General features: G+C 45.9%; 1 protein-coding gene across 1 annotated transcript in view; it reads right to left on the reverse strand.

Annotated features, from left to right (window-relative positions):
- ADAT1 (adenosine deaminase tRNA specific 1) overlaps positions 1–15,241 on the reverse strand; it is a 179,192-nt gene that overhangs the window by 96,185 nt on the left and 67,766 nt on the right. Inside the window, exon 8 of the mRNA XM_085636915.1 lies at positions 1,852–1,951. Within this exon, the coding sequence (XP_085493041.1) occupies positions 1,852–1,951 (100 nt within the window). The remainder of the gene's footprint in view (positions 1–1,851; positions 1,952–15,241) is intronic.

Genomic DNA, 15,241 nt, shown 5'->3' on the forward strand with positions numbered 1-15,241 from the left:
AGATATGGTATACTGCCACACTCAATCAGAGGTTTACAATGAAATGAGGCCACTGAGTAGCCGCCCGAAGAGTTTTTGAGGTCTTTTTGCTCAATACCGGGCTGCTAACCTGTCTGAAACTGACGCCCCTGATGAATAACTAACGAAAATGGTTGCTCTCTGCCCATCAGTACCCTGAGATATTGTTGCTGATGCCCTTGGTCCCCTCTGGTCTGTTTGCTTCCTGTCAGTATTCCACATGGATAGGTGCCTGTACATCAACGTGCAGCGTAACACCTCAACACTCCCCGGGTTGCTACATCCCTTGGGATGCTTCTCTCCACCCACCCTCCCAATGCTCGCCACTGCCCTCTGTATTGTTATTATTCATATGTTTCCTTGATTGTGATTCCAGTCATCTGCATTTGTATTTTGTATAAAGTTAACAAACTTTCTGTACAAAAGTGGCTGAACAGAATGCATTTTCTTGAGGATCAGGCAAGAATCTCTGTATTCCAAAGGGTTTTCATGTTCAGTGCATTTTACCATATGTCAACCTCAGATGTTTAATTTATTTTTACTTTTTTTGCTACGAGGTAAATTTGACCTAAAAATTAATAGTAAATGGAAGGGATCAAGACAATATGGGACACAGTCTGTGGAAGTAATAAAACAGAGAAACAATACTTTGAATCCATTGCCTTTAAACATGAGAACATTATGCCAGCAATGCGTAATCATCATAGTTCTGTCATAAATAGGCTTCTACTGACACCAGTCTAATAAAGAAATGGCCAACACCTTTTAATCAGGAAGGTGGGAGTTTTTATTTTATGGTTATCTTGCGGGGCAATATTACTTTACTATTATTTAATGAGTATATCTCTTAAAGAATGTTCAAGGAAAATATACAGCGGAGTGCTCTTTCGATTATTTTGTCATGTCTGGGGTAATGAAAGCATTAAACCAACATAAATAATCATTTTGCAACCTAATACTAATGACCAGATTCAAAATACGAAAGGTATGACAGTCTGAAATACCACAGTCTGTCATTGAGCAACGTTTAAAAATATATATTTCATTGGACAAGGCATGGAAAAAGTTAAATTTGTTGTCCATGCTCTGAAGTAAAAAATAACAGTTTTAATGTAAACTATCATTAATATTAAAAAAGTTCAATTTTGCCTAAAAATGTTACAAATCTGAACAGACAGTGAGGTCTACGTTCTCAATAACAGGAAGCAGATAAATATAATTGGCAAAGAAGGGAAGGATAGGCTGATTACCCAGAGAAGCTACTTTGAAAAAGTAGGAGATGTCAACTGTTTCTGTATCTATTCCAAGAGCCTGTGATAAAGAACAACCACTTTCTGGGCAAAAGTAAGGCATTAAAAGAACCCTTTACTGTGTCCTACTCATTGGGTAGCATGTCTCCACAGTATTTAGTATGCTATTGTAGGATATGCTGTGTCTCTCTTTCAGAACAGGAAAGGTCCTATTATTTGATACAGTGCAAATCTCTTGGACCAGGACTGTATAGTTTGGCATTTCTCTCAAATATTGGCCCAGACACAATATTCAGTGTTCAATTTTATCAACTGGCTGAAGACGGCTTTAGTTGTCTGTTGCGAACACTAATTTAAACGATATTGGGACACGGCATAATGCAGATGGTTACACACTGTGCATGTAGTTCATACAGTAATTACCTATTTCACAATTTTACATGCATGGAATCGTGGTACCACTGTGCCTACTTGTGTGTATTATAGGCATGCATTACAATGCAAGCCAGATGTGTTAAAATTGCCAATACTTGTTTAAACTTGACCTACTGTTGCACATTATGTAGTAGTGTCTATAGCTCACCTGGCTTGAGGTGTTCCAATAGCCTTCTTGGTAGCTCCTTGCTTGTAGCCATTAGCAGTGACATCGAGTGGATGTTCTGGGACATTACACCAACTGATTGCTAAAAAGAGAAGGACAACAGTTTCGCATTGCTTATGCCATCTTATTATCTACAGCGGTACTTTAGGAGATGGGTATTTACAGAATGTTGTGTCTCAATTCCCAATTATATAAAATAGAAAGTGAATGACCTCAGGTGCCATCAGACTCGCAATCCCAAAAAACGTAGGATCCAAAACAATTTTTCAATCCAGATATATGTTCCAATTGCCTCTACTAGTGCATATTGCGCTGGCTCAAATGGGAAATTGATGCCTCTTCATGATGCTCTACCAGTAAGAATAATTAAGATGCTCATACGGGTGAGTCATGCAAGTTACGTGTCTCAACTGTGGCGTGGGACATGACCTAGCACTGGTTCGTGACACTGCCCAGCACTGTTACGCGATGAGTCCTACTACTGGTTTGTGACGAGCCATAGTACATGCATTTCTCCAAGTATTGTTGAATGAGATTGTGTTATCCTTTTGCCATTATATAGAGCAAATGCAAATTGCACCATTGCAGCCAGAAAGAACTGAGGCCTGTTAATGGAGATCATGCTCCTACTTTGCACTTGCTGCAAATAACAGGGATCATAGTTACTCAATTTAACGGTACTTGATTTACTGGTCTAAGTAGGATCGAAAGTTGGAAGCCAATCACAACAGATGTCAGACAGTGAACTCCTTCTAATTTAACCGCTGTCTCTTTCGTTCCCAGCTATGGGAACAAATTATCAAGCAAAAATAATTTTGAAGACTATGGGCAAATGTCAACCATCACATACCGGAGCAAAACACATGGGGGGAAATTATGTAGACAAGCTGAGCCTCATCTCCAGCTTGCCTCCAAAGAACAGAATTTTCACAATTGAATAGTTGACAAACTATCTGCTTTTCATACAACTGAAAATGGGCATTCTGGTTTGAAAGAGAAGACTTGTATCACTCCAGGAAGTGTCCCCCTACAAGTCAATACAAAGAGTAATGCATTGCATTGTGGACAAATAACATAGGCAGTAAACTCATTGATGTAACCAATCTTAAAGCACAGAGTATGACAGACATTCAAGTAATGCATCTCTTCCTTTCTCATAGGCATGCAGGTACATTTAACATCATGGGGATATCCTGTAACTCTAGGAACCTGGGAATTCGCGTAGCTGGGGGTGAAGGAGTTGCCTATGGCAGAAGGCACATTCTTTGCCCCCAGCAACTCAAATATGTTCATCGACTGGAGGGAGGAGCAGGTGGTCTGGACAAGTGAGATGGAAGACTACCCGGAGCATATCCAATTATGGCTAAGATATATCGAACACTTGCTGACTGTGGAACAGTGAAGAAAAAATTGCAAAGTATGTTATTGAAAAACTGGGGAATAATCAATTTAAGTTTAACACACACAATGAGCTTTACTTTAGTCACATACTGAGACATAACATTGGAGGAGGTCAATGGGAGAATTGTATAGTAAATAAACAGCTGGAAATCTCTTGCTATATATGGGCAATCATCATCCTGCACACTTGGACTAGGGTATTCCATACAGGGAACTGCTTCAAGGATGCAGGAACTGCAGCAATAAGACTGCGTACCAAATACGGAAGAATACAATAATGGCAAGATTTGGAGATGAAGCGTATCCTTAGCATATCCTCCAAAAGGTTACAGAGAAATTGACACATAGAAAGTGGTCATCACTCTTCGTGCTTGAACTGGAATATTCTGCGCAGGGAAGTGCTGGCGGCACACAGTAACTGCAGCAATGAGGCTACATACCAAATGGAGAATGCCACTTGCGGGTGACAAATGCAAAAAGAACAATTGATGGACGGAATGATGAACAATGTCAAACATTCACCCCCAGTACAATTTCACTCCAAGTGGGGCAGGTATGCCCAGACATGGGTCCCGTGCTCACCATGCCACTAGATTCAAGCTATCCTGGCTGATATGGGGTGATACCCCAAAACAGGTCCTAGGATGCTTGTTTCCAGTCCAGTGAGGACCTGGCATGGCAGTTCAGGCAGGACTATTCCCACGAGGAGCAGGGTCAAGTCTGATTTGCATATGGCTAGGTCCAAACTGGGGTGGCCTAGTGAGGAAAAGAATGATGGATTCAACCCAGATCTCTTGACTGGGGGTGAGTGGTTGAAAAGTTTCTGCAGTCGCCCATTTTCTTGTTGTGTTTGCTATGCTCGCCCTAAGTGGCCACGGGTACGCCCAGATGTGGGTCCCATGCTCACCATGCCACTGAATTCAAGCTAGCCTGGCTGATGAGGGTTGATACCCCAAAGTCTCCGGCTGAGTCTCCGGCTTCCATCTGTGGAGACGCAGCCCTGCACTCGCTTCCCCTATTGACATTTGAAGGGTTTAACATCTTGGCTAAGCAGGTGAAATCTGGGTCCCCCGCCGACCCTCTCAGTTCGGCTCTCTTTAGAGAGGAGTCGTTCGTGGGTCGGACCGTGATACACTCCCTGATCAACATCTCGTTGGAGTCAGGCACGGTCCCCCGTCACTGGAAGCGGGCGGTGGTTTCCCCCATTCTTAAGAAGCCCTCACTGGACCCAGACAAGCCTGAAAATTATCGGCCTATCTCTTTGCTTCCCTGGCCTACCAAAGTAATGGAGGCCCATGTCAACAAAGTTCTCTCGGCCCACCTCATCCAGTTTAACATCTTGGATCCCACCCAAAATGCCCTTCTCTCCATGGCCGAACATCTACGCACAGTGATGGATGCGGGGCAGACAGCGGCGCTCGTCTTATTAGATTTGAGCGCCGCGTTCGACACCGTGTCCCATCCTATCCTGTTGCATCGCCTGGAGGAGGTCGGGCTGGGTGGCTTTGCCCTCCAGTGGTTTCGCTCTTTCTTAAACGATCGTTTCTTTAGCGTTGCGCTGCCACCGTACCAGTCCCAATTCCTTCCTCTGAGACAGGGGGTCCCGCAAGGCTCCTCGCTGAGTCCCACTCTTTTCAATCTGTATGTGAGACCGCTGGCTGAGATCGTCAAGCAATGGGACATGACTATGGTCTCGTATGCTGACGATACTCAGCTAGCGGTGACTATCAGCGGGGATGCAGATCGGGATGCCCCCAGGTTTCAGAGTGGACTTAGGGCGGTGGCAAGCTGGATGAAGAACAACTGTCTCCAGCTCAACGCGAAGAAAACTGAGATCATGATCGTTGGCAGGAAGGCGGAACTGTGGGGGGACAAGTGGTGGCCCATTGAACTGGGGCCGGCCCCTCTCCCGGTCACTGAACTTAGGAATCTGGGAGTGTGGATGGATCCCGCTCTAAGTTACGAGGGCCACTCGAAGAAAATCACGGCCGGTTGTTTTGGCATCCTGCGGTCGCTGAGGCCCATTCTTAAGTTCTTTGACCGTGGTACCAGGCAGCTGATAGTCCAGGCCACGGTATTATCTCGCCTGGACTATGCCAGTTCGCTTCTGGTAGGGGCCAATATGGCGGAGATTACCCGCCTTCAACGAGTGCAGAACGCCGCGGCTAGAGCCATAGTAGGCTTACCCCGAAGGAGCTCTGTCTCAGGCGTCTTGAGATCCTTGCATTGGCTCCCCATTAAATCACGCATCCAGTTCAAGGTGTTGTGTTTGGCGTTTAAGATCTTGAGGGGAGTAGGTCCGCCAATTCTTGCTGACCTCCTGTCGTGGTATGTTCCTTCCCGCACTTTGAGATCGGGAAGCCAAGCGCTCGCGTTGGTCCCCCGCTACAGGTTGTGTCGGGCTGGTGGTCGCTCTTTTAGGGTGAGGGCGGCTGAACTCTGGAATTCCCTCCCAGTGGACTTGCGGCTTCGGACTGACCTCTTGGCCTTTCGCAAAGCTTTGAAAACGTTTCTTTTTAAATAGATCTTTTATCTGTGTTGTGTTTCTGTTATCTGTTGCACATTGCCTGCCATGCGCCAGGACGCCCCTTAGCTGGGGCAGCTGTGCGCAATACAAAAGTGCATAACATAACATAACATAACAAAACCAGTCCCAGGATGCTTGTTTCCGGTCAAAGGAGCGCCTGGCCTGGCAGTTTGGGCTGGACGGTTCCCATGAGGAGCAGGGTCCAGACTGATTTGCATATGGCTGGGTCTAAACTGGGTGGATATACTGAGCAAAATAACAATGGATTCAACCCAGATCACTTGACTGGGGGTGAGTGGTTGAAAAGTTTTAGCACTCAGTCCATCATCTTGTTGTGTTTGCTCCGTTCTATCTTCCTGCATACCGTCACTTTGTCTCTAGATGATTCTATTGTGTTCAGTGCACACATAGCCGCTACTTGCCCTTCAAAGGGGTCCAAATATCTTGAAACAGCGAGACTCCTATCCAAATTTGTTTTGTTTGATTTCCTAATTTTTACCTAGAAGTTGTTCAGGCAGCTTGCATGTATTCCATATTTGATAAATTCACAGATTTATAGGCATCGGCCTAGATATCATTGCTTTTTCCACATTCCAGAACCTGTATAGATAGCTTCCCTCTGCCTCCTGCACAATTTTTAGCAGGTCAGCTCTCTGGTCTGCTTTGAACCTTATTTCCTTGGGTCTTACACTAGATTCAGAAGGAGCCTCTTCCCCTTTCAATATGTTTAGTGGTAAATGCTCCACTTGTCAATTAGCCTCGCGTGTTTTCTGCACACAAATGTTGAACAACCCTCCCTCTTTCGCTCTTATTCCTAAAGGCTGGGCAGATTTAGATTTGCAAACACAGATAGCTGTGATCACTCGATGCTCCCTTTGTCCCCCTTCTCTGGTCTGTACCATAAAGAATGGTTCCACTTCAAACAAACCAAACTGGTTGCTGGGGACAACGCCTACTCCTTTCTCATTTCCTTCCACTGGCCGAACCCCCTTTCTCTGTTGCATTGCTGGATTTTTAGCTCAATACATTATCTCCAAATCCTACACTTTTCTTCAAGGGGCTCTGTTAGGGAAAAGATGAAGTGCTTGGCCGTAAAAAGTGGTTAACCTGGCCTCCCAGGCCAACCATCTTGGTATATTCCATAAAGTGGCAAAAAGCTCCATCCTTAACTTGCTACACTTTTGTTTTACTTTTATCCCATAACTTGCACCTTGTCCAGTTTATGCTGCTGCAGCAAGGAGCTTCTTATTCCTATACAGTCTCACATAGCAGTTTTGGTTTTTGAGGTAAGTAAGCGTGCCCTTACCCCCTGCCATATTTTTTCGCAGTAATTTCTCTCTCAACCCTGCCATGGGTACTAAATTCCTGCATCCTGCTTCCCCCTCTTATTCACCACCCTGGTTCCTCCCATCCACTCTATTCCAAAATGGCCGCGCCTTCCGACATCCTTCACTTGACCCTTTCGCCGTTTCCACTTGGTGGGAGGTACTTATAAAGCACGCCCCCACTTACCCTCCGATTCGCTCTATCTCATTGCGTTTCCGCCACAGGACCCGCGACCACTGCTGTTGCCCTGAGATTGCGGAAAACGCCTCACCGCTCTACACTCTTCACCTATCCATAGGTAAGCCAACAATTCCTTCCCCCTGGCATCCGCCCCATTCCTCCCTTCCCGATGGGTTCTAATCCTTCGTGCCCCCGCTCTAGGTGCCGGCTCTCAAACTACGAGGACGCTGCTCCTCCTCGGTCCCGGTTGGGACCTATCCCTTACCCGACTTGAGGCACCACCGACGCTCACTGGAGGCACAACCCCCGGCCCTATTCTGCCCCCGCTCCGTGTTTCCGGGCAATTTTTGCATCGTCTCCGCCGGACTATTGGATTCCTGACTGATCTCGGTTCCAGGTTATACGACTTCAAAGCCGCCGACTGTCCGCTGGTCATCCCCTCCCGTACCTGCGCACAGTAAGTCCCTCCGTCGTTACCGCCATTTACCGCTTTTGCTCCCTTCCTCCATACGCACCCTTTTAACCGTACTTTCACGCGGTGGCCCTCAGGCTTAGTTCCGCCAGGACTCAATATAGCTTCACCTCATTTCAACTTTTCTCACTATCTTGGTTATCACCTTCAATACTCCTTACTCGTTCTACTGCTCTACCTATCTGCCATCATTTTTTTTACCCTTCTGGACCAATCAGAGTCTCACACCTCTCAGCTGTACCCTCATTTTTCTGCCTTTCCTTTATATCTTTAAATTAGACTTAAACTTGGTGAACTTAATTGTTTATTACTTACGGGTCAATTCCTGACTTGATTGCTCATCTGCATAGCACATCCTTTATTAATACTATTGTCACTATTCCTATTTACCATACTTTATTCTTCGCTGTTAAGCCTCCTAACTTGTATTCATTCTGCTGAATATTTTCCTTGGTGTGCCTATTTGTACTTAATTGTTCCTGCACTCAACTAATGTTACCCTATTCTTTCCCTTCTCTTTCTCCCCGTCCCTCCTATACCCATCCATCCTTTTCCCTACCTTTTCTTACCTCTCCACTTACACCTACCCAGGCAAACTTCCCGGGAACTCGTTTCATCGTTTAGTCCTGAAGAGATCCCACTATTTTCATGGGGATCGAAACGTCATTGACTCACGTCTCTAACTCTAAACTATATTATGTATTTTACTGTTCAGTATGAGATGTTAATATGATTGTGACTTTCTGTATTTTCCTTTTTTCACACACTGAAAAGTCACCTTTTAAGTCACTTGCCTGCGGTAAGGAAATCGGCTGATTTCCCTTGTATCTCATCATGGTTTGCTCGCTCATTCCCTTGCACATTACGTGCTTCTAATTTAATGATAATAAATTGCATTTATCTTTCGAATTGAGTACATGGATAATTCCAATTTTTGATTGTGAAAATTGTGATACTGTACCTATCCTAATTGTATGGGACCACTGTTGCTTTTAACTAAATTCCGAACAAGTAAACCGCTGTCAGACTTCCCTGAGAGCGCTTACATTGACAGAATGATTTTACCTCTGAATCCTGCTAAATTGCCAATTTAGCCACCCAAGTCAGCGGCTAGTGTGACTCAGTAAAATGGACAGTCGAAGACTGTGGGGTGCCTCCGCTGTCGGTCAAATCCTCCAGCATCCAAATATTAGCTGACTTCACAATTTCTAAGTTTACTTCATGGCCCAGGTTTAGTCCAGTCTCCGCTCTGCTCAGCTCAACGTCATTACTCCTTATCTCCATGCCACTTATGCAATATTTCAACATAAAAGTATGGCTCTCAACCCCCTTTCTACCACTGAACCACTGGTGTCAAACAGAAAGTATTGTCCTGCCAGAATCAGGCCCTCTAAGAAAATAACATTTTACTGCAAACTGCTTTGCGAGCAACAATTGAGCTAGGGGTGTGCAGGAAGGATCTGAAGCACCATCAGACCTCTGGTGTCATACAATGCAAAATGTTTCAAGACTGGAAGACTAAACCATAGCTTTTTCACTGCAAGGGGTGACACCACACGGAATTTCTCTGGCAGGGTCATGCGTGTGTCACATGCCTGCAGTGCTTCTTCAAGCAGCCTAATCGCGTGTTCATCTTCAGTTCAGGCTGGGCCTTAAACTGTCATCCCTGGTCTTGGTCTGCCTTAGAAATAAACCCCTTGTATCCTAGGTCAGACAACCTAGGATACAAGTAATTATTTTGAACACTATTTTATTTTATCTTACCTTTGGGCTACTACAATAAAATTCTATTGTCTAACACAAGGGAGCTGTAGAGTCCCCCAGTTCTCTCACATAATCATTGGGATGTATAGGATAGAATGCCACTGGATGGTTAGACATCAGGAATTAGTCTAATGTTGAAGACAACAAATTTGGCAAGGTTCCTTAAATGACTATATATCTTCCAAGAGCTCACAACACATAGAAACACTATCCAGAGTGAAGAGTGGCCCAATGATACCTCATGTCACCTAGGTGGGTGACGATTCTACATCCTTTGAGTAAAAGATTGCAGTTTTAACTTATTACGTCTGTGCTTATCTCGTTAATTAAGAAATAACTCCATGAGAATTCTCAAACATAAAATCCTCAACCTTAATACAGAAATTTAAATCACTGACCCCTTGTTCTGCAACACTAAAGGTACCCTAATGAATGACGTTATCTTGTCCATGAATCCCTGTGCAAAATGGAGCAAAGTCCTATCTTCCTCTCTTAATACCACCATCACCAAGAAAATTCCTTGCAGCCATAAACGTACTATTGCGCCCTCTAAACTCTACAATGCTGATGCCACCATCTCCATCTATAACAATGTCACTGTGCTCATCCAATCCTCAGACCGCAATCTGGAACTCTTTATCGATCTCTTCACCCACCCAAAGAACAAACTTCACACAGCCACACCCCCTCCTGCCCCTCGCAACTCCCAGTTGACTCCTCCCCTCACAATTCACAAACCTCTCCCACCCCCTTCTACTCTCTCCCCACTTCTCTACCTGGGCGGTCACCCACCCATCCACAGGCACTTCTGCAGTCCATCTCCCCCTAACTCCTGTCACATCATTAGCACTCCCACACGTCAACACCACTACAGCATTGTCCCTCTGCCACATTTCTATAGCCCACTACACCCACACTCCCACCTACAGGACTAACCCATCCACTGCTTCCTCTCAACCAATCACTACCAAGACTCTTATTAGTAATCCTACAAACACTGGCACCCCCATTTTCCCTGTCTCAACCAGTTCCCTATACCTTGGAGCTCCCCCCCAACCTGGATCCTCCTAGGAGCCCCTTCAATGATTCAACGCTAGACAGTATTAAATCCGAATTGCAATGGATTAGGGCGGACATCCTCAAACTATTTCATTTCACCTCCAATCTCGAACACAAGTGGACCTCACATTCATATCGACCCAGACTAACAGCACAACAACTTCCTTATCCCCCTCTATCTCTATCCCTGCCAACACATTGACCACATATCCTTGATGGAGATCCGCACCTAACCATAAACACTCCTCCTGACCCAACAGGCTAGTCAGACAATTATCGAACAACAATATACTCTTACTCCTAGACACCTATTATCATGTCCCAGTCAATCACGCCACTCTGGCTACAAAAATCAAGTCCACAATTACTCACTCTTTCAGAACATTACTCCCTAGCACAACGCACATTAATAAAAGGAATCTCAAACAAGTTCCCATTTCGCATATGACCTCCCCCAAAACTTCCCTGAAATGCGCTCTACTTTACTGCCGCTCAGCTGCTAAATACGCGGCAGACATATCCCCTCATACTTAACCACGTCCTGGACATCCTAATTTTCACTGAAACCTGGAGGAATGAATCTTCCGCTCCCACTCTTGACTTATTAGTTCACCCCAGTCATGACATCATTAGACTTGACTGCTCAGATCGTTCTGAAGGTTTCCTAGCCTGCATCTACAGGTCCTCACTCTTGATGAAAAAATCACACACTTTGTCACTCTCCTCCTGCAAATACCTCAAGGTCAACATCACCATCAATGATAATTCAAGTTGCTCCCTTAACACATTCTACCACCCGCCTGGAGATAACCACAAATTCATCGAACAAATCATGGAGGTAATCTCTTCCAACAATGAAGGCCTTAAAATAACCAGATCTTTCTTGGCAACTTTAACATTCACTGGAACAATCCCAACAACCGTCTCATGAATAGTTGCAAATCCTTCCTTCAGGACCTCATCCTTATCCAAGCTTGCAACAGCCTGACTCACAACAAAGGGGCCACTCTAGGCTTAGTCAAAGCCAAGGAGAATAAAGTACAAATCGAAACCATCATACTCTGAGATTGGACTGACCATCATCTCATCACCTTCCTTCTCCCAAAAGAAACAACTAGATCTAAGGGCCAACCTGTGAAAGCCAAACACTGGGTCATTGACACCAGTAACATCAACTCACTCTCCTTGTCGGCTCTTAGTAACAACACCCTGCTTTCAACCCCCCCCCTTCATGCAAGATGCTCAGGATCTCACTGATCACTACATCACTTCCATGTCTAATATCATGGACACCTTTGCCCCCAAACAACTTAAGAGATTCCCGTCTAAAAGATACAACCCCTGGCTCAATTGTAACCTTAATGAAGAACATCAACACCTCAGAATCGCAAAAAGAGCTTGGAGACATACCCCCTCTCTGCCCAACCTCAAACTTCTACGAAGAAGACGTACTGCCTACAATAGGCTATCCAAAGCAACGTTCTTCCAAAATCAACTAGACACGGCAATAAACCAACCAAAAAAAAAACTGTTTAAGTTCATCAAAAAACAATCGATTCCTCAGACAACAAACCACCACCCAGCTGTGAAACCTTTGCCTCCACAATGTTATCCAGAACGATTTGAAACTATTACCACACAAACCCCCACACCCCCATTCCCTACCTCTCTTCATCAGAAATGTATGACTGAGAAAACCCCCCTCACACCTAAAATAACGCCGCCTGGTCTTGCTTTAAAACCTACGATGAAAATATAATAGTCAATCTTTTGACCTCTGAAATACTCTAACCACCTCAACGATCCCCTTCCTTTCAAAATTCCTTAACGTGTCCACTCACCTACTTCTCCCTTTATAGACCGTAATAGTCAACGACTCACTCACTCAATGTTCCTTACCCGACTGCCTAAAAGGCAGCCAGATTACTTATTTTCTAAAACAAAAAGCAACTCAGACCAGTGTAACCCAAATAATTACCGCCCTATTGCCAACATCCCTAACTTGGCCAAACTCTTAGAAAAATGTGTACACTTACAGCTTCCAAACCAGCGCCTCAGGCTTTCAACCAGGCCATAGCACCAATGGCAATCAGGCTTTCAACAAGACCATAGCACCACAACTGCCATGGTCCACATTGTCGATGATGCCTTGCACTCACTTGACCAGAATTAATCATGCCTCTTAATTCTACTTGATCTGTCATCTACATTTGACACTATCAATCATGATACCCTCTTAAACCTTCTAGAACACCGGATGGGTCTCCCTGGCACCATTCTTAAATGGTTCCCCTCTTTCCTACACAACAGATCTCAGCACATCCGACTCAACCACATTCTTTCTGACCAGTCGCCAATGAGGCAGGGTGTACCCCAGGGCTCCACTTTCTCCAAGACACTGTTTAACCTATATATGGAGCCCCTAACGAAAATCCTCAAACTCACCTACACTTCTTACAATATGTATGCAGACGAAGACATCAATATCATCAATCTCACACTGACAAAAACGCAACCCTGGCCGACTCAAAACCACCTCAAAGTCAATGTCCTAAAAACGGAATTCTTATTGATCTCGCAGCCCTCCATCGCCCCTAATATCAAAGGCTGGCTTCCACATCTTACTGCCTTTAACTATATCCCACACATGGTTGACTCTACTAAATGCCTAGGTATTACCTTGAAGAAAGCCCTCTCCATGCAAAAACACATCAGTGCCGCCACCATGTGTGCTAACCATCAGTTGCAGCTTCTTAGCATACTTAGACCCTTCCTCCCCCGGCAGACCTCAAAACAGTGGTTCAAGCTCTTGAACTACCGACACTAGACTACAGTAACTCTACCCTTATGGGCCTCACGAAAACATTAGTTGCACCACTGAAGGCCACACTGAATGCAGCAGCTAGGCTCATCATGGGATAAAAAAAAAGAGATCACATTACTCCAGACCTCCAATCACTGAAATGGCTACCCTATGAGGCTAGGGTCCAACTCAAAATTGCATGTATGGCTCATAAAGCATTGCACCACAATACACCTTCCTACCTGGCCCAGAAACTGACCCTCTCGGGTGGAAACAGATCTTCCAGAAGTATAAGTTCACTACAACCCAAGCCACAAAAATTCAAGAAAACATACAATCGATCCTTTCTCGAACGCCTCCCAGAATCTGGAACGATCTCCCTCCTGAGATCAGGGGCACCCCTTCCACATCCCTCTTCAAGAAAGAAGTAAAAATTCTATTATCCAACAAATTCATCACCCTCTAAGGACTTACCCCCCCCATCCTCTTGATCGGCTTCCCCGCCACCTGCCCCGGAGTCTCGCATCATGCTCTCTCCTGCATCGCCCCTTCATTTACACTAAGTCCCTCTACCCCTCGGACTACGTTCAGACTGGGAATTTTGTTAGATTATGTCTTCTTATCGCTCTTCTAACCTTCTGTGCATGCAAATACAGTTCTCCATGATACATGTTATGTTATGTATGCTTTATCAGGTTGCACTACGTGGTTAGTATTATCTCTCTGTTTTTGCTTGTCCTGTAAAACACTCGGTCACCAGAAAGAGTCTTGTTCGTGCTATATAAAACTCTAAACAAATAATACAGCCCTAGGAATCTGATTCTTCCCCACAAGAAGGGCCAACATATCTTTCATTTAGTACCCTCATCTCTGAAACCACCACTGACTAGGTCATAAAGAGCGAGCACCCAGGCAGTAATTTCCCTGACACCTGCGGATTTGAGCAACAAGGATCCTTGTTGCTCAAATCCGCAGGTGTCAGGGAAATTACTGCCTGGGCGCTCGCTCTTTATGACCTAGTCAGTGGTGGTTTCAGAGATGAGTATACTTTCCCCTTAAGGCCAGCTAGGAGTTTTGCAGTCAATGCAGAGGCGACTATCCATGTGAGTTAGGCAGAAGGCTCACAGGCTGTGGAACTTGGCTGCCAAACGTGAAGCAGCGCGGGAAAGAATTTGGCATATTAAATCTTGATATATCGGGGGGCGTGGCTTGGCGCCGACGGCAATGGCCGCCTAACTTCGGAGCTCCGCCGGAGCGGGAGCCCATAACCCGTTAAAATCCGTCTAAAATCCGGCCATAAGGGGTGCTGGGGGCAGCTATCGACATTTGAAACACCCCTGCACCAGGCGGCCCGAGAAAGCATCGTCCACCTGAGAATCGGCAGACTTGGCGGGGTGCGGACTGCAGTCGCCAGGCAGAGGGTCCCGCCCGAAGGGGGCTGGGGCCGTGGAATCGACGCACCGTTCACTCACCGGAGAGGACGGTGAGCAGGACAGATCGCAGAGGTCGCATTCATACAACTCATTAGGATCGGAGGAGCCGCGAGGTCCGGAGTTGCTGGCCGGGACCTGCTGCCATTTCGGAGCTTGAGGAGGGGCGGAGCTCGCGTGAGTGTCTGCCAGAGATCCGGCGGCGCAGATCGGGGAGGCACACGGCGGCCCTTCGTCGGATGCCCGGAGGCCCCCCGGGTCCTCTGGGGGACGGTGCCGAGAGTCGCGGTGCACCGCGCGGCGGCTGCCCGGCGCGGCGTGCAAGGGAACAGACGGGCAGTTCCGCCAAAGCGACGGCTACATATTTGACCTCAGTGCAGGCAGCTGTGACGCCCGGTGCCGCCCCCGAC

This window comes from Triturus cristatus, chromosome 12 (genome assembly GCF_964204655.1).
Source record: "Triturus cristatus chromosome 12, aTriCri1.1, whole genome shotgun sequence".
Classification (NCBI taxonomy): domain Eukaryota; kingdom Metazoa; phylum Chordata; class Amphibia; order Caudata; family Salamandridae; genus Triturus; species Triturus cristatus.